Here is a 26,553-nt window from a genome sequence, read left to right as displayed (position 1 = left end):
TTGTATCTTCCTCCCAGACTTGGAATTGGCCATTTCTCCAAGGAGCTCTGGTTCCTTTTATTGGAGAATGGTATTAGAGACAAGATAGAGGGTGTGCTCATTGCCCAGGGGTAACATTGTTTTAAGGCCATTTTAAATTGCAGAGCATTTAAAAAATACATTTTTAATGTATTTTTAAAAATCATGAGTCCATATTTGTCTTTCTAATTCACTTTAAATGGTATAGTATTTTTACCTAATTTCTTAGCTCCTAGTTCTTTTATTTTATTTTTGAGACAGAGTCTTGCTCTGTCGCCCAGGCTGGAGTGCAGTGGCACAATCTCAGCTCACTGCAACCTCCTCCTCCTGGGTTCAAGCGATTCTCTTGCCTCAGCCTCCTGAGTAGCTGGGACTACAGGTGCATGCCACCACACCCAGCTAAGTTTTTGTATTTTTAGTAGAGATGGGGTTTCACCGTGTTAGCCAGGATGGTCTTGCTCTCCTAACCTGAGGTGATCTGCCCACCTTGGCCTCCCAAAGTGCTGGGATTACAGGCGTGAGCCACGGTGCCTGGCCTCCTAGTTGTATTTGATAGTAAAAAATTTGAAACAAGTTATAAGTACTTATTTTCTTTGCTTTATCCTGCAATATAAAGAAAATGGTTTCAGTAACAATGCTGATATTAGTAGTAACCATAAACATACTGTATCATGTTAAAAAATTCTTTCTTTAATATATGCAGCTATTTTTGTTCTTAAAATGCATCTTTTTTTTTTTTTTTTTTTGAGATGTTGTCTTATTCTTTCGCCCAGGGCAGAGTGCAGTGGTGTGATCTTGGCTCACTTGCAACATCTGCCTCCCCGGTTCAAGCGATTCTCCTGCCCCAGCCTCCCGAGTAGCTGGGATTACAGGTGCCCGCCACGACGCCTAGCTAATTTTTGTATTTTTGGTAGAGACAGGGTTTCACCATGTTGGCCAGGCTGGTCTCGAACTCCTGATTTCCTACCCGCCTTGGCCTCCCAAAGTGCTGGGATTTCAGGCATGAGCCACTGAGCCCAGCTTTTAAAATGCATGTCACTAAAGATGTATGTAGTCAAAGAACTCTGTTCTAAAGTCATTTGAAATCGTTTTTCTGAGGAATTATGTTACTAAATTAACATACAGTTGGGTTTATTTGTTGTTTTCAGGTTAAGGGACTGCTTTTTTTTTTTTTGAGACCGAGTCTCATTCTGTATTCTGTCGCCCAGACTGGAGTGCAGTGGTGGGATCTCGGCTCACTGCAAGCTCCGCCTCCTGGGTTCACGCCATTCTCCTGCCTCAGCCTCCCGAGTAGCTGGGACTACAGGTGTCAGCCACCACAGCCGGCTAAGTTTTTGTATTTTTAGTAGAGACAGGGTTTCACCATGTTAGCCAGGATGGTCTCAATCTCCTGACCTTGTGATCCGCCCGCCTCGGCCTCCCAAAGTACTGGGATTACAGGCGTGAGCCACTGTGCCTGGCCAAGGGACTTCTTTTTAAAAAATGAATTTGATTACTATTGAAGTAAGTAATGCATTTCTGTGATTCAACAAAGATCTATCTCACAGAGATATCTCATTCTGCTCCCTTCCCCCAGTCACATTCTTCTTTGTCTTATGTAAACATGTCTTGTTTTTTTTGTTTGCTTCTTGTTTATCCTTCAAGTGGGTTTTTTGTTTTTTTGTTCTGTCACTAGTATATATTTCTCTTCACTCCTATTCCCCCCTCCTTACATAAAAGATAGCATACCATATGCACCTCCCTATATCTCACTTTCTTTAATAACAATATGTCCCAGAGATAGCCCTTCCTTTTTTCTTTTCTTTTTTTTTTTTTTTTTTTTTTTTTTTTTTTTTTTGAAATAGTCTCGCTTTGTCACCCAAGCTGTTGTGCAATGGTGTTAACATGGCATACTGCAGCCTCCAACTCCTGGGCTGAAGTGATCCTCCTGCCTCAGCCTCCTGTGTAGCTGGGACCACAGGCACACTCCACCACACTTGGCTTTTTTACTTTTTATAGAGATGAGGTCTCACTATGTTTTCCAGGCTGGTCTCGAACTCCTGAGCTCAAGCAGTCCTCCTCTCTTGGCTTCCCGAAGTGTTGGGATTACAAGTGTGAGCCACTGCACCCAGCCAAGGTGTTCCTTCTTAATCATAATCTTTAAAGAAATTTTTTTTTTTTTAGCTGCTGTATAAATAAGATGTCATTGGTGCACCATGGTTGATTCAGTTAATCCCGTTGTTGAGCATTTGGATTGTTTCCAGTCTTCTGCTGTTGCTAACAATGCAGTAATGAATTTTTTTTTATGTGAGCCATTTTATACTGACACAGGAGTAGTTCTAAACTAGACTGCTATTAATACAAATGGCGCTGCCCAGTGGGTAAGTACTTACATTCCCACGAGCCATGTACGAGAGCATCTTCCCCTCAAGCTCACCATGAGTGTAGTGTTGAATATTTGATATTTCGCTAGGGGCATAAGAGACAACCGGAACTTCAGTGTAGGTTTCATTTACATCCCTTCTTATGAATGAGAATTTTTTTTATATGTTTAAAGGCCCATATATACTAATGTAGGAACTGTCTATTCATATCCTTTTCACCGTTTTTCTATGGGGTGTCTTTTCCTTAGAGGAGCTGTTTATAAATTAGAAAGGTTAGCCCTATATGAAATGAGTGGTGGGGTTTTTTTTTTTTTAAGTTTTCATTTGCATTTGGGCATTGTTCACAGTGGTTGTTTCTTCTTTTTTTTAATGTTGCAGAATGAAGAGGTTTTGTTTTAATTTAGTAATAATAGTTTCTTTTTTTACTTATTTTTACTTTTTTTGCTTAGAATGAGCCCCCTGTGGTTGGTGAGCACAGAGGCATCCCCACACCACACCAAGGAGCTTTTTATTTATGTATTTTTTAGAGGCAAAGTCTCACTGTGTTGCACAGGCTGGCCTTGAACCCCTGGGCCCAAGCAATTCTCAGCCTCCCAAGTAGCAGGGACTACAGGCAGTGCACCACCATGCTGCTATGGTTTTCTTTTTATTTTTAAAACTTTTGGCTGGGCGTGGTGGCTCACGCCTGTAATCCCAGCACTTTGGGAGGCTGAGGCGGGTGGATCACTTGAGGTCAGGAGTTTGAGACTAGCCCGGTCAACATGGTGAAACCCCGTCTCTACTAAAAATACAAAAAATTTAGCCAGGCATTGTGGTGCACAAGATCGCACCACTGCACTTCAGCCTGGGCGACAGAGTGAGACTCCGTCTCAAAAAAAAAAAAAACAAATCTAGTTCCATTTTTTTCTTTTTGAGACGGAGTCTCGCTCTGTCCCCCAGGCTGGAGTGCAGTGGTGCGATTTCGGCTCACTGCAAGCTCCGCCTCCCGGATTCACGCCATTCTCCTGCCTCAGCCTCCCGAGTAGCTGGGACCACAGGCTCGTGCCACCACGCCGGGCTAATTTTTTTGTATTTTTAGTAGAGATGGGATTTCACCATGTTAGCCAGGATGGTCTCGATCTCCTGACCTCATGATCTGCCCGCCTCGGCCCTCCAAAGTGCTGGGATTACAGGCGTGAGCCACCGCGCATGGCCGATCCATCAGTCTTTTATGGTTATAGTCTGAAAGCCTTTTCCACTCTTTAAGTTTCACCGATATTTTCAAATTCTTATAAAGTTACAGTTTTTTGTTGTTTGATTGTTTTAGAGTTGGATCTTGATCTGTCACCCAGGCTGGGGTGCAGTGGTGTGATCACAGCTGACTGCAGCCTTCATATCCTCGCTAATTTAAAAAAAAAATTGTAGAGATAAGATCTCCCTGTGTTGCCCAGGCTGGTCTCAAACTCCTGGGCCCAAGTGATCCTGCTACCTTGGCTTCCCAAGTCAGAGTAATAGTTTTTATAAGGTTTTGTTTTTATTTTAATTTATAATCCATTTAGATTTTATCCTGGTGTATGCTATCAGATATGCATCCAGCTTTACCTTTTTCCAATTGGCTACCGAGTTCTTTGACATCATTTATTAAAAGGTCTTACCTGGCTGGGCACGGTGGCTCATGCCTGTAATCCCAGCACTTTGCAAGGCCAAGGTGGGTTATCACTTCAGGTCAGGAGTTCGAGACCAGCCTGGCCAATGTGGAGAAACCCTGTCTCTACTAAAAATACAAAAAATTAGCTGGGCGTGGTGGCACATGCCTGAATCTCAGCTACTCGGAGGCTGAGACAGAAGAATCTCTCGAACCTGGGAGGGTGGAGGTTGCAGTGAGCTGAGATTGTGCCACTGTACTCCAGCCTGGGCAACAAGAGCCAAACTCCATCTCACACACATAAAAAAAGGTCTTATGTTTACTATTTTTAGGATGCCACTTTGATTATATACTAAATTCTCACAGTTATTTGGTCTGTTTCTGGGTGTGAGCAGAAAGACTGAGGACACTGCTATAGCCCAGGTGTAACAACCAGGGCCCTGGTCTTTTTACTATTGAGGCTTTATCATTGTGTTTTACTTTGTGGTATAGCTAGTCTCTTAATTGCTCGTCCTTTTCAGTGTTTCCTGGCTATTCTTGCTTGTTTATTTTTCTTTGTAAATTTTAGAATTAGCTTGTCTAGTTCCAGAGGGGGAAAAGGAAGAACTAGTTTGTTATTTTTATTGGGATTGCATTAAATTTATAAAGTAACTTGGGAATAGGGACATTTTTATGACATTAAATATTCCTCTTTATGTACGTGATATATATTCTGATTTCTTTTTGGGTCCTCTAGGGTGTTTTAAAACTTTTTTCATACAGGTTTAGACCCTTCTTACTAAGTTTATTTCTGGATGTTTTGTTTTATGTTGCTATGAATGGAGTCATTGTTGGTATACATGAAGCTGTTGATTTCTACATACTAATATTATTCCCTGCTTTCCTTACTTAGTTATTTGTAATTAGATTATATAATTGAGGCAGTGGACATCCTTGTTTGTTTAGAATCTAATAGAAATGCCTTCAGTGTTTTTCTGTTACTTTTATGATGATGATTTGCTTTTCAGTGTTTTTACATTAGATAAGATACTGGCTTTTGTGGTCAGATATAGATTATGATTATATAAATATAGATTACCCATGCTGCCTGGGTCAGTGGGAGTGTGAGCAGAAAGACTGAGGACACTGCTAATAGCCCAGGTGCAACAACCAGGGAAAATCTGTTGATTGAGGAAACAAAAATCCCTCAAAATTTCGTTATTGAATCCTTAAACAAAAAATCAAATGGGACAAAAATACGATGTCTATTCCTATTCTTCTGTTTTCTGTCGATTCCCTTCTTTTGGGTGACTGTTTCTTTACTCATTTCCTCTGTTTATCTTTTGTGGTCTATTTATAGCTTTGCTTGCTTCTTAAAAGTTTTGTGTCTTAAGTTTGTTATGTTTCAGTTTTCATCTGCTTTGTGATTCTTACTTTTTTTTTTTTTGGCTCACTGCAACCTCAACCTCCCAGGCTCAAGCAGTCCTTTTGTCTCAGCCTGTCAAGTAGATGGGACTACAGGTACATAACCACCACACCTGGCTAGTTTTTTGTATTTTTTTTTTTTTTTTTTAGTGATAAGGTCTCACTTTTTTGTGCAGGCTGGTCTTGAACTCCTGGGCTCAAGCAGTCTACCCACCTCAGTGTCTCAAAGTGCTGAGATTACAGACATGAGCCATCAAGCCCTGCCCCTGCTTTGTGATTATTTTTTTTTTTTCTTTTTTGTGACAGGGTCTTGCTTTGTCACCCAGGCTGGAGGGCAGTGGCATGATCACAGCTCACTGCAATGTCCACCTCCCAGACTTAAGCAGTCCTCCTGTTTCAGGCTCCCAAGTAGCTGGGACTACAGACGTGTACCACCCACATCCTGCTAATTTTTGGATTTGGGTTTTTTGCAGAGACGGGGTCTTGCCATGTTGCCTGGGCTGGTCTTGAACTTCTGAACTCAAGTGATCCTGCCCACCTCAGCTTCCCAAAGTGCTGGGATTACTGGCATGAGCCACTGCGTCCAGCCCACGGTAACATTCTCCCTGTGTCTTCAGCAGCAGTAATAGTCTGACAACTGGCAAGTTCCCATTTCTGTTCTAGCCCTATTCTGAGCTCCTGATCTGTATATCCAACTGCCTAATGGATCTCTCTGCCTGCATGTGTTCAGAAACCTACACTCTGAATGTATAGAATCTCAAACTTGATCTCCCTCCTGCAAGTTGCTTCCAGCCAGCTCACCTTCTCGTGTTTCTGTCATGTATGTTTCGGTTTAAATCATGCTCTAAGCCTTATATCTCTGACACACCCCATTAGGAATTGGTGATCAAGCTTTTTCAACATACATAGTGGATGGGGGTATATATGTGATAGAAACTTAAATTTTTTATGATTATGCTTTTTTATATGATTACAGCTTTATAGAAGAGTTGGGGCCGGGTGCGGTGGCTCACGCCTGTAATCCCAGCACTTTGGGAGGCCGAGGCGGGTGGATCACGAGGTCAGGAGATCGAGACCATCCTGGCTAACATGGTGAAATCCCGTCTTTACTAAAAATACAAAAAATTAGCCGGGCGTGCGCCTGTAGTCCCAGCTACTCGGGAGGCTGAGGCAGGAGAATGGCGTGAACCCGGGAGGCAGAGCTTGCAGTGAGCCAAGATGGTGCCACTGCACTCCAGCCTGGGCGACAGAGTGAGACTCTATCTCAAAAAAAAAAAAAAAGAGTTGGAATAGTACAGAGAAGTCCCATATATCCTTTACCCAATTTCACCAATCATTTACATTTTGGTTGTTTTATTTTTCCTTCTTTCTCCAAATGTGTATGATTTTTTTTTCCTGAACCATTTGAAACTAGTTGTGGACATGCTTCCTTTATCTATAAATACTTCAGCATGCATTTTCCAAGAACAAAAACATTCTTTTTCATAACTACAGTATAGTGATCAAAATCGAGAAGTTTAACATTGATACATTAGTATTATTTAATCCAAAGTCCATATTCAAATTTGGTCAGTCATCCTAATAATGTCTGCTATTGATTAAAAAAATTATTTTGGGCCACATGCAGTGGCTCACACCTGTAATCCCAGCCCTTTGGGAGGCCGAGGCAGGTGGATCACTTGCGGTCGGGAGTTCGGGAGTTCAGCCTGACTAACACAGAGAAACCCCGTCTCTACTGAAAATACAAAATTAGCGGGGCATGGTGGCACATGCCTGTAGTCCCAGCTGCTCGGGAGGCTGAGACAGGAGAATCGCTTGGACCTGGGAGGTGGAGGTTGCAGTGAGCCGAGATCACGCCACTGCGCTCCAGCCTGGGCAACAAGAGTGAAACTCTGTCTCAAAAAAAATTTTTTTTGGCTGGGCGTGGTGGCTCACACCTGTAATCCCAGCACTTTGGGAGGCTGAGGTGGGCGAATCACCTGAGGTCAGGGGTTCAAGACCAGCCTGGCCAACATGGTGAAACCCTGTCTCTACTAAAAATACAAAATTAGCCAGGTGTGGTGGTACGCACCCGTAATCCCAGCTACTCAGGAGGCTGAGGCAGGAGAATTGCTTGAACCCAGGAGGCGGAGGTTGCAGTGAGCTGAGATTGCACCATTGCACTCCAGCCTGGGCAACAGGAGCGAAACTTTGTCTCAAAAAAAAAAAAAAAAAAAGAAAGAAAGAATTTCACTCAGTATAATGCAAAGAAGGTAAATAGTAGGACTCCAGGAAAATGTTTGAGTTTTTATTCTTGAGTACTGTCAGAACAACTTCCTACACATTGTGCCCATGTGCTTTAGTTCTGATGGGAACATGTTAAAGTCAGACATGGGTGTTGAATTCATCCACGAATAAGGGCTGTAGTTAAAATCCTCTCAGGACCCTGCCTGGGAGTGTGGTGCTAGAGAAAAACAGCAATCACTCATACGAGGTGTGAACAGCTCTCCTGTGTAAGTAAAATTCTGAAAGTTAATTCTCCCTTTCTCCCATTTCTGGATGTGCGTAGACTTTAAATGGTTTAATAAGCATGGCTTTGAAGTTTAGGATTCTAATGGCCCTAGTCCCTTTGCCCACACGATTGTATGTGCTTTAGTCACTAAGGCAGAAGGTCATTACTTTGTTCTGTGCATCTTTGGAAATTACACCCTCATTCTTCAGAAGGCCAGGAGACTCCAGGGCTCAACCTGAGTTCTAGGATGGTACTTTGGCCCCAGCATTAACATAATACTGTGTCATTTCCCCAATAACAGGTTATATGATCTTCTGTTGAAGCAAGAAGACAAACTGTATGGTGGAGAAAGAAGTGGGAAGGATCTGTGCAGGTGAGTAAATGACAGGCAGGCCACAGTTTTTTTTTGAGACGGAGTCTTGCTCTGTCCCCCAGGCTGGAGTGCAGTGGCGCGATCTCGTCTCACTGCAAGCTCCGCCTCCCAGGTTCACGCCATTCTCCTGCCTCGGCCTCCCAAGTAGCTGGGACTACAGGCGCCTGCCAACACGCCCGGCTAATTTTTTGTATTTTTAGTAGAGACGGGGTTTCACCGTGTTAGCCAGGATGGTCTCGATCTGCTGACCTCATGATCTGCCCGCCTCAGCCTCCCAAAGTGCTGGGATTACAGGCTTGAGCCACCGCGCTCAAGCTGTTCTGACGTCAGCTTTCCTGCTTCGTCTGTGCTGCCACTGTGGTGGCTGTTCTTCTTCATCCACATCCCTTTTCCTGTCCTCACACATTGTCCTTTATACTTTGTAAAACCTTACATATTGTCTGATATTTAGGTTCCTTTTTGTTACTACCTTCTCTCATCCTTTCTGGTGGCTGAATGCCTCAAAATTATATTTTACACCTGTTCTCACACTTCCCATTGTCTTCTCATTCACCTCTGCCATTGTAGATCCATGGACTCCTCTGCCTCCCTTTCTTCTGCCCCCATGTACCTCTGTCATAAGTTGTTGACCTAGAAATCAGTTTTTCCCTCTGATACTTTTATGTGTGTGGGTCTATATGTATGGCACAATTACAGCTCACTGTGGCCTCAGCTTCCTGGCCTGAAGTGATCCTCCTGCCTCAGACTCCCGAAAAAATCTCCTCTTAACTCTGACTGTTAGTCCTGCAGTTTTTTTGCAAAGTTGTGGTCATGTTTAAGCGTGTCACGTATATCCTTGAGGTAACCTAGGAATAAGCCAGTATATTATATCTGTGCTGCAAATATGTATACATATAAGCCCTACTTTTTCCTTTTCATATAAATGGTGGTATAGTATATATTCTATTATGTACATAAGTTTTTTTCTTAGAATTCTCTGTCAACACATAATTTGTTATTTATTTATTTGTTTTCATTTTTTTGAGACAGTTTTGCTCTGTCACCCAGGTGGCAGTGCAGTGGCACAGTCTTGGCTTACTGCAACCTCCGCCTCCTGGGGTCAAGTGATTCTTGTGCCTCAGGCTCCCGAGTAGCTGGGATTACAGGCATGTGCCAACACACCTGGCTAATTTTTGTATTTTTTGTAGAGATGGGGTTTTGCCTTGTTGGCCAGGCTGGTCTCCAACTCCTGTCCCCAAGTGATCTGCCTGTCTCGGCCTCTCAAAGTGCTGGGATTACAGGTTTGAGCCACTGCGCCTGGCTAACACATAATTTTTTTAACCTGTCTCCTACTAATGGGCATTTAGGTTGTTTTCAGGCTTCTGCTATTGAAGACACAAGTATGTATACTTGTTTATATTGCTTTGCAGAAATATGCAGATACAACTACATAGCATTTACTTTTTAAGTGGAATGGAGGTTCAAAATTATGTTTATAAATTTAATTGAGATAAGCACACTGCTCTCAAAAGAAGTAAACCCATTTACGTTTCTACCAAGCTGATATATTCACATCCTACAAGTATTTATTGCATGATATGTATCAGGTACTATTTCTGATGCTAGGGAAATGTCAGCTATCAAAACTGTCAAAAATTTCTTCCTCCTAGGGACTATGTTGTAATGGGGAGACAGACAATGAGTAAATACTTAAAAAATATATACTATCAGATAGTGATAAGTGCTATGGAAAAGAATAAAGTAAGGAAGACTGGCATAGAGAGGGCTAGTTGGGGTTGTAATTTTAAATCAGCTTGGTGGAGAAAGGTCTCACTGAATGCCATTTGAAAAAAGATCTGAAGAGTGTGAGAGTGGGCGTGCAGTATTGGGTGGAAGATCATTAGCCAGAAGGAACAAAAGTGTTAAAAGCCCTAAGGCAGGAGAAGCTTGCTGTCCTGTTCAGAGAACAGTGATCAGGGCCATGGGCTGGAAGAGAGAGGGCAAAGGGGAATGAGAGTAGCAGTGGTTAGGTAACAGGTCAAATCACGGGTTTCAGCATTGATTCTGAGTGATTTGGGAGACCCAACAGAGGGCCAGCCTTCCTTCCTTTTCCTTTTCCTTTTCCTTTTTTTGAGACTGAGTCTTGCTCTGTCACCCAGGCTGGAGTACAGTGGTGTGGTCTCGGCTCACTGCAGCCTCCACCTTCCAGGTTCAAGCGGTTCTCCTGCCTCAGCCTCCCAAGTAGCTGGGATTACAGGCGCCTGCCACCACACCCGGCTAATTTTTGTATTTTTAGTAGAGACGAGGTTTCACCATGTTGGCCAGGCTGGTCTCGAACTCCTGGCCTCAAGTGATGCACCTGCCTTGGCCTCCCAAAGTATTGGGATTACAGGCGTGAGCCACTGCTCCCAGCCTATCAGAGGGCTTTGAGCAGAAGAATGATAAGATCAGAATTACATTTTGAAAGGAATAATCAGGTCTTTTGCATAGAAAATAAACTATGTAGGGGGCCAAGGCTAGAAGGTTAATTGGAGGCCTTTAAAAAAAAAAAAAAAAAACAAATTTTAAAGTTCAAGAGGGCACAATTTTCTATCTCCCTAGATTCCTGACTTCTATATCCAGCTGTCTACTTGACTACTCATTCATATGATCAACAGACATAAGCAACAAGTCCAAAAGAAAACTCCTGATCTGTCTCAAAAATTTCTAGGTGAAAAAATCTGTCTCTGAAATCTGGGTGAGAAAGTGATGGTAGTTTAGTGATAGGTAATCAGATTTTTTTTGTGTATGTGACTGAGTCACTTTCTGTTGCCCAGGCTGGAGTACAATGGCGTGATCTAGGCTCACTGCAATCCCACCTCCCAGGTTTAAGCGATTCTCCTGCCTCAGCCTCCTGAGTAGCTGGGACTATAGGTGCATGCAACCATGCCTGGCTAATTTTTGTATTTTTAGTAGAGATGAGTTTTCACCATGTTGGGCAGGATGGTCCCGATCTCCTGACCTTGTGATCCACCTGCCTCGGCCTCCCAAAGTGCTGGGATTACAGGTGTTAGCCACCACGCCTAGCCTGATTTTTAAAATAGTTTAAAGGAATAGCTTACAGATTTTATGTGGGGTAAGAAAAGAGTCCAAGGTTTTGATTTGAAAAACTGGAAGAAAGTGGATTATCATTTAGTGAGATAGGAAATCTGTAGGAAAAAAAAAAGAAAATTGTGCCCTCATCTGTCCTGCTATACTAACAGGCTGCTTTATTCGAGGGTGGTGTCTCTTGCTAAGCCCTACATTCCCTATCATTCAGAGATGTCAGTGGGTCCGTGAAGTTTCCTTCAACCAGCGTTAACATTCCTGGATTCCATGATTGCATGCAAGGAGCTGTGATGAAGCCCTTGAAGCTGTCCTATGGTTGTGGAGAGCACCGTAAATAAGGGCTCTTCTTGGCCGTGCTTAGTGGCTCACGCCTGTATTCGCAGCACTTTGGGAGGCCAAAGTCAGAGGATTGCTTGAGACCAGCCTAGGCAACATAGCAAGACCCTGTCGCTACAAAAAATTATTTAATTAGCCTGGTGTGGTGGCACACATCTGTAGTCCCAGCTACCTGAAGGCCGAGGCAGGAGGATCGCTTGAGCCCAGAGGTGCAAGGCTGCAGTGAGCTATGGTTGAATCACTGCATTCCCACATCGGCAACAGAGCAAGAACTCTGTTTTTTTTTATTATTATTATTTTATTTTTTATTATTATTTTTTTGAGACGGAGTCTCGCTCTGTCCCCCAGGCTGGAGTGCAGTGGCACGATCTCAGCTCACTGCAGACTCTGCCTCCTGGGTTCAAGCGATTCTCCTGCCTCAGCCTCCCGTGCCCAGCTAATTTTTGTATTTTTTTAGTAGAGACGGGGTTTCACCATGTTGGCCAGGCTGGTCTCGAGCTCCTGACCTCATGATCCACCCACCTCGGCCTCCCAAAGTGCTAGGATTACAGGCATGAGCCACCGCGCCTGGCCAATAACCTATCTCAGTTTTTAAAAATAAATAAATAGATAAAAAAGGGCTCTTTCTTAGAAGAGTAATGGCAGCTGCCTACTCAGATCCTTTCTCATATGACATTAGAATTATAACTACTTCCTACTCTTAACATTTTTTTCTCTTTAACAGATAAAAAGTAGAGAGCCAGGCGCGATGGCTTACACCTGTAATCCCAGCACTTTGGGAGGTTGAGGCGGGTAGATCGCTTGAGGCTGAGAGTTCGAGACCAGCCTGACCAACGTGGAAAAACCCTGTCTCTACTAAAAATACAAAAGTTACCTGGTCATGGTGGCACACACCTGTAATCCCGGCTACTCAGGAGGCTGAGGCCAGAGAATTGCTTGAATCTGGGAGGCAGAGGTTGCAGTGACCCGAGATTGCACCATTGCACTCCTGCATGGGCAACGAGAGCGAAACTCTTATCTCAAAAAAAAAAAAAAGAAGAAAAGGAGGTTGATAGAGATGTTGTCTACAATTTTAGAAGAATAAATATTTCTTCTTTTTTTTGGGATATAGTTTCACTCTGTTGTCCAGGTTGGAGTGCAGTGATGCCATCGTGGCTCACCGCAGCCTCTGCCTCCCAGGTTTCAGTGATTCTCCTGCCTCAGCCTCCTGAGTAGCTGGGACTACAGGCGCCCACCACCACACCCGGCTAATTTTTTGTATTTTTTTGGTAACCAGTTTTCATCATGTTGGCCAGGCTGGTCTCAAACTCCTGACCTCAAGTGATCTGCCCGCCTGAGCCTCTCAAAGTGCTAGGATTACAGGCGGGAGCCACTACACCCGGACTCATTCTTAAGTTAGAATTAACTATAATATCAATTCTTATTTTGGCGTCTCCAGAATTTCTGTCTTGCCTTACACAGCTTTACCTGTTTATGGGACAGACAGCTGTCTAATTTCATTCTCATTGTGTCAGAATGCTACCCAAATTAAAATTTTCATCCTGTTATTTTCAGATGCAGAGATTACCTCAGACCAGTTTTATGTTATTTCTGTATTATTTCTTTTCCCATGGTCTTTGTAATAGGATCAGTCAAGCCTTAAAAAGACACACTAAGCTCTGTCGCCCAGGCTGGAGTGCAGTGGCGCAATCTCGGCTCACTGCAAGCTCCGCCTCCTGGGTTCACGCCATTTTCCTGCCTCAGCCTCCCGAGTAGCTGGGACTATAGGTGCCCACCACCACGCCTGGCTAATTTTTTGTATTTTTAGTAGAGACAGGGTTTCACTGTGGTCTCGATCTCCTGACCTCGTGATCCGCCCGCCTCGGCCTCCCAAAGTGCTGGGATTACAAGCGTGAGCCACCGTGCCGGGCCCTAAGCTCTCTAATAGAGAACAAAGGGCCAGGCACGGTGGCTCACATCTGTAGCCAAGGCGGCAGATCTCTTGAGCCTAGGAGTTCTAGACCAGCCTGGGCAACATGTCGAGACCCCGTATCTTTTTTATTTAAAACGAAAAAAAAAAGGCCAGGCTCGGTGGTTCACGCCTGTAATTCCAACACTTTGGGAGGCCGAGGCAGGCAGATCACCTGAGGTCAAGAGTTTGAAACTGGCCTGGCCAACATGGTAAAACCCCATTTCTATTAAAAATACAAAAACTAGCTGGGTGTGGTGGTGCACGCCTATCATCCTAGCTACTCGGGAGGCTGAGGCAGGAGAATCGGTTGAACCTGGGAGGCGGAGGTTGCAATGAGCTCAGACTGCACTCCAGCCTGGGCAACAGAGCGAGACTCCATCTCAAAAAAAAATACAAATTATGTGACTACAAATATGAACATATTTCTCTTTATAAAATTTTTGAATTGGCCTTTGATTATGAAATATTCTACTTATGTAGGTACTACTTATATAAACTTGAATTCAGTTTTCATTAAAATGTTACTTCTGCCTTTTTTCATCTTCCCTCTACTTGTCCATTACTTCATATTTTCCAGAGGAACTTACAAGTTCTCAGTAAATGATACCTTAAACATGGTTTTAGATTTTGCCGTCTATAGTCTGCATTATAATCCTGTTAAAAGGAAGGTCCATGTTTTAGTTTTCTGATCAGTAGTTTGAGAACACATGAGTTGCTGTTAAATAATCTATGAATTTTTTGTGTGGAAATACTGATCAGTTCTTTTTTCTTTTTTTTCGAGACATAGTCTCCCTCTGTCACCCAGGCTGGAGTGCAGTGGCACGATCTGGGCTCACTACAACCTCCACCTCCCGGGTTCAAGTGATTCTCCTGTCACAGCCTCTTGAGTAGCTGGGATTATAGGAGTGTGCCACCACATCCAGCTAATTTTTTGTATTTTTAGTAGAGATGAGGTTTCACCATGTTGGCCAGGCTTGTCTTAAACTCTTGGCTCCAAAGTGCTGGGATTACAGGTGTGAGTCACCATGCCCAGCCATTCAATTATTTTTTCATATGAACATTTTTTAAATATAACAAATGCTGAAGGAATAGTAAAACAATCTCTTATGTACCCACCACGTGGATTCAGTAATTAATATTTTGCCACGCTTTTGTATGTCCGTATCCATGTGTGTGTTTTGTGTGCTGAGGCATCATGATGTTTTACTTCTAAAAAATTAAATACGTATTTTCTACCAAAAAAAGCAGCTCCCGGCCGGGCGTGGTGGCTCACGCCTGTAATGCCAGCACTTTTGGAGGTGGACGCAGGCAGATCACCAGATGTCAGAAGTTCAAGATCAGCCTGGCCAACATAGTGAAACCCTGTCTCTACTAAAAATACAAAAATTAGTCAGGTGTGGTGACACATGCCTGTAATCCCAGCTACTTGGGAGGTTGAGGCGGGAGAATCACTTGAAGCCAGGAGGCCGAGGTTGCAGTGAGTTGAGATCACGCCACTGCACACCAGCCTGAAGGGGTGGGTTGCCCCTCCACACCTGTGGGCGTTTCTCGTCAGGTGGAAGGATAGACTTGGAAAAGAAAGAGACACAGAGACAAAGTATAGAGAAAGAAAAATGCGCCCAGGGGACCGGCGTTCAACATAGGGAGGACCTGCACCGGCCTCTTGAGTTCCCTTGGTATTTATTGATCATTATCGGTCATTTCTTGGAGAGGGGGATGTGGCAGGACAGTAGGGTAATAGTGGAGAGAAGGTCAGCAGGAAAACGTGAACAAATGTCTCTATCATAAACAAGGCAAAGAAAAAAGTGCTGTGCTTTTGATGTGCATATACATAAACATCTCAATGCCTTACAGAGCAGTATTGCTGCCAGCATGTCCCACCTCCAGCCCTAAGGCGGTTTCCCCCTATCTCAGTAGATGGAATATACAATCGGGCTTTACACGGAGACATTCCATTGCCCAGGGAAGGGCAGGAGACAGATGCCTTCCTCTTACCTCAACTGCAAAGAGGCCTTCCTTTTTTACTAATCCTCAGCACAGACCCTTTACGGGTGTCAGGCTGGGGGATGGTCAGGTCTTTCCCTTCCCACGGGGCCATGTTTCAGACTATCACGTGGGGAGAAACCTTGGACAATACCTGGCTTTTCTAGGCAGAGGTCCCTGCGGCATTCTGTAGTGTGTTGTGTCTCTGGGTACTTGAGATTAGGGAGTGGTGATGACTCTTAACAAGCATGCTACCTTCAAGCATTTGTTTAACAAAGCACATCCTGCACAGCCCTTGATCCATTTAACCCTGAGTTGCCACAGCACGTTTTAGTGAGCACAGGGTTGGGGGTAGGGTTACAGACTAACAGCATCTCAAGGCAGAAGAATTTTTCTTAGTACAGAACAAAGTAGAGTGTCTTATGTCTACTTCTTTCTACACAGACACAGTAACAGTCTGATCTCTCTTTCTTTTCCCCACACAGCCTGGGCCACAGCAAGACTGTCTCAAAAAAAAAAAAAAAAGCTCCCCCATATGACAAAAACCATTTCACACCTTAGAACATTAACCATGTTGTCCTAATATTATAGACTACCCAGTCTATGTTCGCATTTTTCCAATTGTCCCCAGAATGCCTTCCATAGTTTTTTTAAATTCCACAATGTAGTCAGGGTTCAAGCTTTGCATCTGGTTGCTGTCTCTTAAAAATCTGAACTTTTCTTTCTGGCCAGGTGTGGGGGCTCACACTTGTAATCCCAGCACTTTGGGAGGCCAAGGCAGGCAGATCATCTGAGGTGAGGAGTTCAAGACCAGCCTACCCAACATGGCGAAACCCCATCTCTACTAAAAATACAAAAATTAGCTGGCCGTGGTGGCATGGGCCTGTAATCCCAGCTACTTGGGAGACTGAGGCAGGAGAATTGCTTGATCCTCAGAGGTGGAGGTTACAGTGAGCTAAGATGGTGCCATGCATTCCAGCCTAAGGTATAGAGCAAGACTCTGTCTCCAAAAAAAAAAAAAAAAAGCACATTCTAGGAGCCACTTCCAGGAAGATGTATAGATTCTAAAAAGGTTAAAAGATAGTGACCAGGTACATCAGCTCATACCTGGAATCCCAGCATTTAGGTAGACGGGGAGGTAAGATTGCTTGAGGCCAGGAGTTGGAGACTAGCCTGGGCCATATAATGAGAACCCCATCTCTACAAAAAGTTGGTTTTTTTTCTTTCTTTTTTTTTTTTGAGACAGTCTCGTTCTGTCGTCCAGGCTGGAGTGCAGTGGCGCAATCTTGGCTCACTGCAAGCTCCGCCTCCCGGGTTCACGCCATTCTCCTGCCTCAGCCTCTCCGAGTAGCTGGGACTACAGGCGCCCGCCACTACGCCCGGCTAATTTTTTGTATTTTTAGTAGAGACGGGGTTTCACCGTGGTCTCGATCTCCTGACCTCGTGATCCGCCCGCCTAGGCCTCCCAAAGTGCTGGGATTACAAGCGTGAGCCACCGCGCCCGGCCCTCTACAAAAAGTTGTTAAAAGTAGCGGGGGATGGTGGCCTATGCCTGTCGTCCTAGCTACTCAGGAACCTGGGGAGAAGGATCACTTTGAGCCCAGGAATTTGAGGCTCTACTGAGCTATGACTGTGCCACCGTGCTCCAGCGTGGGCAAAAGTGAGACCCTGTCTCTAAAAAAAATAAAGTAGGAGGGGGTCAGGCTAAGCCAAAGAAAGACTTGAAGGACATCATGTTTGATAAGTATGGCTGTCACTGAAGCTCGGCAGGATCTTCTTCCGGGTCTGTGAACTTGTTTAATTTCTACTTAGAAAGCTCTTCCTCCAGGCCGGGTACGGTGGCTCATGCCTGTAATCCCAGCACTTTGGGAGGCTGAGGCAGGCGGATCACCTGAGGTCAGGAGTTCGAGACTAGCCTGACCAACATTGTGAAACCCCATCTCTACTGAAAAAAGTAGCTGGGTGTAATGGCATGTGCCTGTAATCCCAGCTACTTGGGAGAGTAGCTGAGGCAGGAGAATCGCTGGAACCTGGGTGGTGGAGGTTGCAGTAAGCTGAGATGGTGCCCCTGCACTGCAGCCTGGGCAACAAGAGTGGAATTCTGTCTCAAAGAAAAAAAAGAAAGCTCTTCCTCCATGTACCTGTAAGGATCATTGTCTTAATTTTCTTCATGTCTTAACATGATTCTTACCTTGTCAGATTTCATCCTATCTGAAATTAAAACTACTGCTTCCGTTTTTTTCCATAACACTTAAAACTTTTTTTTTTTTTTGAGATGGAGTCTCACTTTGTCACCCAGGCTGGAGTGCATTGGTGTGATCTCAGCTCACTGCAACCTCCGCCTCCCGGGTTCAAGCAGTTCTCCTGCCTCAGCTGGAATTACCTGTAGCTGGAATTACAGGCACCCACCACCATGCCCAGCTAATTTTTTTTTTTTTTTTTTTTTTTTGGTATTTTTAGTAGAGACAGGGTTTCACCATGTTGGCCAGGCTGGTCTTGAACTCCTTACCTCAGGTGATCCGCCCACCTCAGCCTCCCAAAGTGTTGGTCTTCATTACAGGTGTGACCCACTGCACCCAGCCCTGGCTAATTTTTCTATTTTTAGTAGAGACAGGGTTTCACCATGTTGGCCAGGCTGGTCTCGAACTCCTGACCTCAAGTGGTCTTCCTGCCTTGGTCTCCCAAAGTGTTGGGATTACAGGCATGAGCCACTGTGCCCGGAGTACTTTTTTTTTTTTTTTTTTTTTTTTTTTGAGATGGAGTCTTGCTCTGTAGCCCAGGCTGGAGTGCAGTGGCACGATCTCGGCTCACTGCAAGCTCCGCCTCCCGGGTTCACGCCATTCTCCTGCCTCAGCCTCTCCGAGTAGCTGGGACTACAGGCGCCCGCCACCACACCCGGCTAATTTTTTTTTTTTTTTTTGTATTTTTAGTAGAGACGGGGTTTCACCGTGGTCTCGATCTCCTGACCTCGTGATCCACCTGCCTCGGCCTCCCAAAGTGCTGGGATTACAAGCGTGAGCCACCGCGCCCAGCCTCCCGGAGTACTTTTTAACAAACCATCTCTATTCTTATATCATGTCCACTAGAATGTGAACTTGATGAAAGCAGGGGATATTGTCAATTTTGTTCAATGCTATTTATCCCTAGAGCCTAGAACTGTACCATGCACATGGTAAGGAGACAAGTATTTGTTGAATGAATATTTTGAGCACCTCTTCTCAGACTTTTTGGTCTCAGAAACGCTTTACTTTTTTTTTTTTTTTTTTTTTTTTTTCTGTAGAGATAGGGTCTCACTATATTGTCCAGCCTGGTCTTGAATTCCTGGGCTCAAGTGGTTTTCCCACCTTGGCCTCCCAAAGTGTTGGGATTACAGGTGTGATCCACTGTGTCCAGCCTTGTTCTTTCTTTCTGAAAACATTTATAACCTCCATATTTTCTGTGTTAAAATGTCACGGTAATGTGTCTAGGTATGGGTCTTATTCTTACTCAAGTGGGCCCTTTGACTTAGAGTAGAGGCAGTTTTTTTATTCTTTGAATATTTCCTCTAATGAGTTTTCTTTTTTTGGAACTTCTTTTACTCAGCTTTTATGTTTCCTTGGTGTATCCTCTGAATTTGCCATTGAAACTTCTACCTTGAATTGACACTTGTCATTTATGATCCTATTTTATCTGCCAAGTGAGCACCCAGCCATGCCTGAGTTTGCTGGGGCGAGGCAAGCCATGCCTTCTGGAACAAGGTGACTTGTTATTGATAAATATGGATATGCTCTTATCTTTTTTTCCCTCCCTCTGTGACAATCTTAATTTCTAAGGGAACTTTTCTTTCCATTTCTTGCTTACAAAAACCCTGATCGTCTTTCACAAAATATCTTCTACCTATTCCTGATTGGTTTTAGTGTTGTTTGCTGGGCCTTGCCTTTATTTCCTCATAGCTTTTTGCTCTTGATTTTGATGTCTTTCATGTTAGTGGGGTTAGTGGAATATTTGTTAACAGCTCACTAAAAGGTGATCGTAAGCTCTTTTGTGCCTGGGTGCTTGTATCCTTCATTGGCTGAAAAGGGAAATGCTTAGTGAACCATTGGTCTCCATCTTGCAGAAGGATTATATTGTCTGACTCCAGTGAACTCAGCCATGGCCAAGTCCTTTGTTTTAGCCAATGAAATATGAATACAAGTGGAGGGGCATCTTAATGAGGTTTTGTTTGTTTGGTTGGTTTGTTTTGTTTTTGCGACAGTCTCTCTGTGTCACCCAGGCTGGAGTTGGAGTGCAGTGGCACGATCTCAGGTCACTGCAACCTGTGCCTCCCAGGTTCATGCGATTCTCATGCCTCAGCCTCCCAAACAGCTGGGACTACAGGTGTGCACCACCACACCAGGCTAATTTATTGTATTTTTAGTAGAGATGGGGGTTTGCCGTGTTGGCCAGGCTGCTAATGAAGTTTATTGTGGGCCTTTCAGTTTCTCCAGAGAAGGATCCTCTCGTATCCTGCCTGTAGGTATATATACCTGGTTGCCAGCATTTTTTTTTTTTTTTTTGGAGACGGAGTCTCGCTCTGTCACCCAGGCTGGAGTGCAGTGGCGTGATCTCTGCTCACTGCAAGCTTTGCCTCCCGGGTTCCTGCCATTCTCCTGGCTTAGCCTCCCGAGTAGCTGGGACTACAGGCGCCTGCCACCATGCCTGCCTAATTTTTTGTATTTTTAGTAGAGATGGGGTTTCACTGTGTTAGCCAGGATGGTCTCGATCTCCTGACCTCGTGATCCACCCATCTTGGCCTCCCAAAGTGCTGGGATTACAGGCGTGAGCCACTGTGCCCGGCCAGCCAGCATCTTTTGTCTTCAGCTGCAGAATGGTGCTGCGGGTCTTAACATATATGTGGGTTTAATCTCTGATTTCCGTATAGCAGCTTATTCCTGTCATCTCATTTGCTGAATGCCCCTGAGCTCTAAAATTCTGCAGGGGATAAACTTCCATTTCATATGAAGGTGTGGCCAGTCCTTTGTTCTCATGACTGAACAGTGTGTGTTCAACTGTTCCTTACACTTTTTTTTCAGCCACCATCCTTTATTCCTTTTGAATAAGGGAATTTGTACCATTTTCCCCTTTCTTATCATTTTAATGGGGTTTTGGGAGGAAGCACTTGTTGGTTGATCTATTCCTTTTCTTAGAAAGATGAGCATTATTTAGCCAGGTGTGGTGGCGCACAGCTGTAATCCCAGTTACTCAGGAGGCTGAGGCAGGAGAATTGCTTGAACCCAGTAGGTGGAGGTTGCAGTGAGCCGAGATCACACCACTGCACTCCAGCCTGGATAAGGAGTGAAATTCTGTCTCCAAAAAAAAAAAAAAGAAGAAAGAAATATGAACATTATTTTTCTTCCTTAGCATCCCAGGTAGACTTTCTAATTTTTATGTAGTTATCTTTTTCTTCTATTTGGCAATTCTTCATTATTTGTTTACAACTTGCTAAATTCTGAAATGGAAAGATTATTTTTCAAGAGTACTCTCAGTTTTGTGGACCCATGAATGTTAATTTTCTACCTAGATCACCTCAAGTAGGGTTCCCTTCTCATAATTTAGTTGGAAGCATTAATAATATAGATTATTTTCATATTGGGAGATGTGCTACCAGAGTTAATTTCAAAAAATTTTATTGCTAGTAATGGGAAAATTAACAAATAAAAGTGATGGTAATACAATGGTAAGATGAAGGGCTTACCATATGGCAGCCATGGTTCTGGGCACTTTATGAATTAACTCCTTTGTGCTGTGGTTCTTTGTACTCCATTTTAGAAGAAGCCTGAGAAGATGATGCACAGATAGAGAGGCACCAGGACTTGGGAGGCACATTGATCCATCTCCAGGAAAGACTGAGAAAAAGCATTGAATATAAGAAAAAATACTTCCTCTGTTCTCAGATCTTATTTGTTTTAAGGCCACACATTTTTGAAGTTTTGAGTTTGAAACACAACCTGGACTGAAATCATGAGGGAGGTTGTGTAGGAAAGAATCATCAAGGGACTTAGTTGGGAGCTTCTCTACCACAGCTTACTCCTTATGGTATTAACCCCCTTTAAGTGTAAATGCCTTTGGTTTAAAACGTTTGTACCTCATCTGTTACCAGAGTGTTCATACTGGAGAGAAACCCTATGAATTTACTGAATGTGGGGCAACTGTTATTCATATGTTGCATTTCGTCGAACGTGGAAGTCATGCTGAAGAGAAACCCCGTGCTTCTAAGGAGTATTGACAAGCCCTTAGCTAGATGACAATCTCATTGAGAAGCAGAAAATTCATGCTGGAGAGAAACCAGTGAAGGTAGCAATACTTCATTGAATATTAGAAAATTTTTCTGGAGAGAAAGCATTGAATGTACTGAGTATGATAACACTTCCTCTCGAACCTTATCCCTTACTCCGTATTTGGGAGATCATACACAGAGAAGCCTTATAAATGTAAGAGATGTGGAAATATCTTCAGCCAAAAGTAAATCCTCACTCATCAAGAAATTTTTACTGGAGAGAAACCTTGTGAATGTGGGAAAGCTTCCATTCAGATGTCACACCTCAGCCAGCAGAGAATTTACAGTGGGGAAAACCCCTTTGCCTGTAAGGTATGTGGGAAAGTCTTCAGCCACAAGTCAAACCTCACTGAGCATGAGCATTTTCACACGAGAGAGAAACCTTTTGAATGTAACGAGTGTGGAAAAGCCTTTAGCCAAAAGCAGTATGTCATTAAACATCAGAACACCCATACGGGTGAGAAGCTTTTCGAATGTAATGAATGTGGAAAATCCTTTAGCCAGAAGGAAAACCTCCTTACGCACCAGAAAATTCACACTGGAGAAAAACCTTTTGAGTGTAAAGATTGCGGGAAAGCTTTCATTCAGAAGTCAAACCTCATCAGACACCAGAGAACTCACACAGGAGAGAAGCCCTTTGTATGTAAGGAGTGTGGAAAAACCTTCAGTGGCAAATCCAACCTTACTGAGCATGAGAAAATCCATATTGGAGAGAAGCCTTTTAAATGTAGTGAATGTGGAACAGCCTTTGGCCAGAAGAAGTACCTCATAAAACATCAGAACATTCACACTGGAGAGAAACCCTATGAATGTAACGAATGTGGAAAAGCCTTCTCTCAGCGAACATCACTTATTGTACATGTGAGGATTCATTCAGGTGATAAACCTTACGAATGCAATGTTTGTGGGAAAGCCTTCTCTCAGAGCTCATCTCTCACTGTGCATGTGAGAAGCCATACAGGGGAGAAGCCCTATGGTTGTAATGAATGTGGGAAAGCTTTCTCTCAGTTCTCAACCCTTGCTCTGCATTTGAGAATACACACAGGTAAGAAGCCTTATCAGTGCAGTGAATGTGGGAAAGCTTTCAGCCAGAAGTCACACCACATTAGACACCAGAAAATTCATACTCACTAAAAATCCCATGAACGCCTTGAAAGCGGGAAAGCTTTCATTAGAGATTTGCGCCTCATCATGCCCCAGAAATAATCCTTCTGAAGCAAAGCACCACGAATGAGGTTAACGTTAACAAGTACTAAAAACCTAAGGGACACCAGAAAATTTGTACTGAAGAGAGAGACATGCATATGATTAAAAGCCTATGTCCAGCAGAGAAACCTGCAGCAGAGGTAGTGGTGAAAGTTTAGGCACATTTTCACTAAAAATGGGAACAGAAAATGGAGGCCTGTTTTTTATTGCTACCACCGTAGATCTGGAGATCTTCGCCAGTAACAAGAAAAATAAATTGTAAATATTGGAAAGGAACAGACAAAAATAGATGACATGGTCATCTACAACTAATATTAAGACTCCTGTGGTATTGATTCAACAGAGCAGAAGAGATTTCAAAAAAAGACCTATGCATTTATTAGAATTTGGAATATGATGCAGGTGGCATCCGGAAGTGAGGAAATAATGGAACTATTTTTTTTAAGTGGAGGTAGTTTGTTCTCCAAGTGGGAAAAGTAGACCATGAACTATACACAAAAGTGAATCCAGAGATTAAAAACAGAAATAAGGAAAAGCTATATACTAAAATGCATATGACCTTGGGAATAGGGAAACATTCCTTGGAACAACTTGAGAAATACTTAGCAGTTCTGCTTGTGAGTATGAATGCTCAGGAAATACACACTAGGATATTTACTGTGGCTTGATTTGTAGTAGCCAAAAATTAGGAACAACTGAGAAAGCCCATCACGAACAATATGGGAAATTCTTATGTAATACTATATATCTGTAAAATGCAACAAATGAAATCCACATGTATTAACAGAAAGATCCCAAAATTGTTGAGGGGGGTCAAGTTGCAGAATGATGCAGATAGTACAATGATTTTTTGTAAATTTGAATTAAAAGTTTCCTCACAAAACTCAGTACTATCTATTGGTAATGGATGCATATATGTATGTACATGTTTTTGAAATGGATTGGAAGGATACAGACCAAACTCTTGATAGTGGTCACCTGTGAAGAGTGGAGAAGGGAAAGTAATGAGTGTGGGAGGTGGGATGGGTATTGGTTAAAGGGGACTTGAGCTTTTTATATAAACATCCACTTCTCTTTCAAAAGACTTCAAGTAAATATAAGAAGATACTGATTGATTCTGGATTGTGGTATAGGGATATCTTGTCTTATTTTTTGTACTTTTCTGTATTTTTAAAATTTCTCAAAATAGGAATGGGAGTGAGGATGGGAATGCTGTATCTGTGGAAGTAATGTTTTACTGGATTCATTTCCAATCAAATACTAAACATTTTATAGAAAATATTTCTAAAATTTTATCACGGATGAATGGATGGACTTGCTCTCTGTGTAATATGAAATTAATCTATTTTATTAAAATTTAAAATGACAGCACAATCCAAATCTGTTTTAATTATTTTAACATGGTATACACACTATATCGGGGTCCCCAGCTCCCCCCAGCTGCATGGCAGGAGGTGAGTGGCGGGTGAGCCAGCATTGCCACCTGAGCTCCACCTGCCAGATCAGTGGTGGCATTAGATTCTCATAGGAGCACGAACCCTATTGGGAACTGTGTGTGAGGAATCTAGGTTGTGTGCTTCTTATGAGAATGTAATGCCTGATGATCTGAGGTGGAACAGTTTCATCGTGAAAACATTCCATCCCCATTCCTCTACCCCCACAAACCGTCTGTGGAAAAATTGTCTTCCATGAAACAGGTCCCTGGTACCAAAAAGATTGGGGACCGCTGCACTATATGATCTCTGTCTTCATATTTCTAACATTTTGCAGAATGAGCTTAGAAAACTTTTTTTCTTAAACATACATGCACAGGCTTCATGTAATTGGTCTTTTTCAGGCTGATTTTGGAATGTCAGTTTTCCTCTCCTGCATATTTCCATGGGAAACGTGCATTAAATATTAAATTTTTGATAATCTTTTTTTTTTTTCCCCATCTTGCTCTGTTGCCCAGGCCAGAATACCATGACAGGATCTTGGCTTACTGCAATCTCCTCTGCCTACTGGGCTCAAGCAGTCCTCCCACCTCAGCCTCCCAAGTAGCTGGGACTACAGGCACGCACCACTATGCTGTGCTAATTTAAAAAAAGTGGGGGGGGATGGGGTCTCCGTATATTGCCCAGATTAGTCTCAAACTCCTGGGGTGAAGTGATTCTCCATGGCCTGCTCAAGTGCTGCCATTACAGGTATGAGTCACCATGTCCGGCTAATTTTATGTTTAAGAAAACAACTCCTCATAACTTCCACAGTTCAGTGCATTAGATGCCAACACCTGCGTGTCTGTTAACCTGCGAGCTCTGTCACTCCTCCCACTGCTGTTACAGAGAGAGAATGGGACGGGTATGAGAAAAATGGCTATTCTTTCATCACATTATAATATAAAGAATATTATTAAAGGTTTTCTTGAATAATGGTGAATGTCAATAATACACAGCATTTGAGCTTGATTTTGAAACCTTAAAGAAAAAACTCCTTAGATGGCACTGCATCACTGTATCTTTTAGCCTTTTTGGAGGAATTAAGATACTTAAATGTCTAAAGGAATCTGTCCTTTCTAATATGATGTACCCCATCTTTTTCTCTGCTTTCCCTGTTTGCACATATATTTCACATTTTAAGGTGTTGTCTTTATGATACAGTTGGCCCTCTGTATCCATGGGCTCTGCATCCATTAATCAACGAACCCTGGATGGAAAGTGTTTAAAATACACAACAATTTTGAAAATACAAATGTTAATATACAACTATTTGGATAGCATTTACATTGTATTAGGTATCATGACTAATCTAGAGATGATCTAGCTGGGCATGTGGCACACATCTGTAGTCCCAGCCACTTGGGAGGGTGAGCTGGGAGGATCACTTGAGCCCAGGAGTTTGAGGCTGCAGTCAGCCATGAGACTGCACCACTGTATTGCAGCCCGGGTGACAGAGACCCTGTTGAAAACAAAACCAGGAGGAAAAACACAAGGATGGAGACATAGATCAGTGGGAAGAGAATTGAGAGTCCGCAAATGCTATGAGTTGAATGTCCCACCCAAAACTCATGTTGAAATTTAATTGCCATGGTAATGGCATGAAAGGTTGAGACCCTTAAAATGACCATGAAGGGGCTGGGCGTGGTGGCTCACACCTGTAATCTCAGCACTCTGGGAGGCCGAGGCGGGTGGATCGCCTGAGGTCACGAGTTCAATACCAGCCTGGCCAACATGGCGAAACCCTGTCTCTACTAAAATTACAAAAATTAGCCGGGTGTAGTGGCACACACCTGTAATCCCAGCTACTTGGGAGGCTGAGGCAGGAGAATTGCTCCAACTCAGGAGGCAGAGGTTTGCAGTGAGCCAAGACCGTGCCACTGCACTCCAGCCTGGGAGACAGAATGAGACTGCATCTCAAAAAAAAAAAGAAAAAAAAAGATGTCCATGAATTCTCCACTTTCATGAGTA

At 43.3% G+C, this 26,553-nt stretch overlaps 1 protein-coding gene and 1 long non-coding RNA gene across 7 annotated transcripts in view; one reads left to right on the top strand and one right to left on the bottom strand.

Annotated features, from left to right (window-relative positions):
• ZNF146 (zinc finger protein 146) overlaps window positions 1–24,490 on the top strand; it is a 30,134-nt gene extending 5,644 nt beyond the window's left edge. For 2 of the 6 annotated variants that reach the window (XM_004089187.2, XM_004089193.2), the window contains exons 2-3: window positions 8,202–8,273; window positions 21,397–24,490. In XM_004089187.2, the coding sequence (XP_004089235.1) occupies window positions 22,160–23,038 (879 nt within the window). In that variant the 5' untranslated portion in view covers window positions 8,202–8,273; window positions 21,397–22,159 and the 3' untranslated portion in view covers window positions 23,039–24,490. Of the gene's footprint in view, window positions 1–5,882; window positions 6,003–7,612; window positions 8,274–16,388; window positions 16,405–21,396 lie in introns of those variants that run through there. The other 4 variants (XM_004089188.3, XM_004089191.3, XM_030820076.1 and 1 more) reach the window with 4 other exon arrangements.
• Window positions 4,461–5,459, bottom strand: LOC115836940. The gene is made up of 2 exons (XR_004031952.1): window positions 5,419–5,459; window positions 4,461–5,344 (listed from the first exon to the last, which is right to left on the bottom strand). It is a non-coding gene; the product is annotated as an uncharacterized LOC115836940 (long non-coding RNA).
• Window positions 24,491–26,553: the final 2,063 nt, after the last annotated feature.

Source organism: Nomascus leucogenys, chromosome 10 (assembly GCF_006542625.1).
Source record: "Nomascus leucogenys isolate Asia chromosome 10, Asia_NLE_v1, whole genome shotgun sequence".
NCBI lineage: Eukaryota > Metazoa > Chordata > Mammalia > Primates > Hylobatidae > Nomascus > Nomascus leucogenys.
Note: the sequence above shows the minus strand (reverse complement) of the source record. Positions and strands in the feature narration are given on the sequence as shown.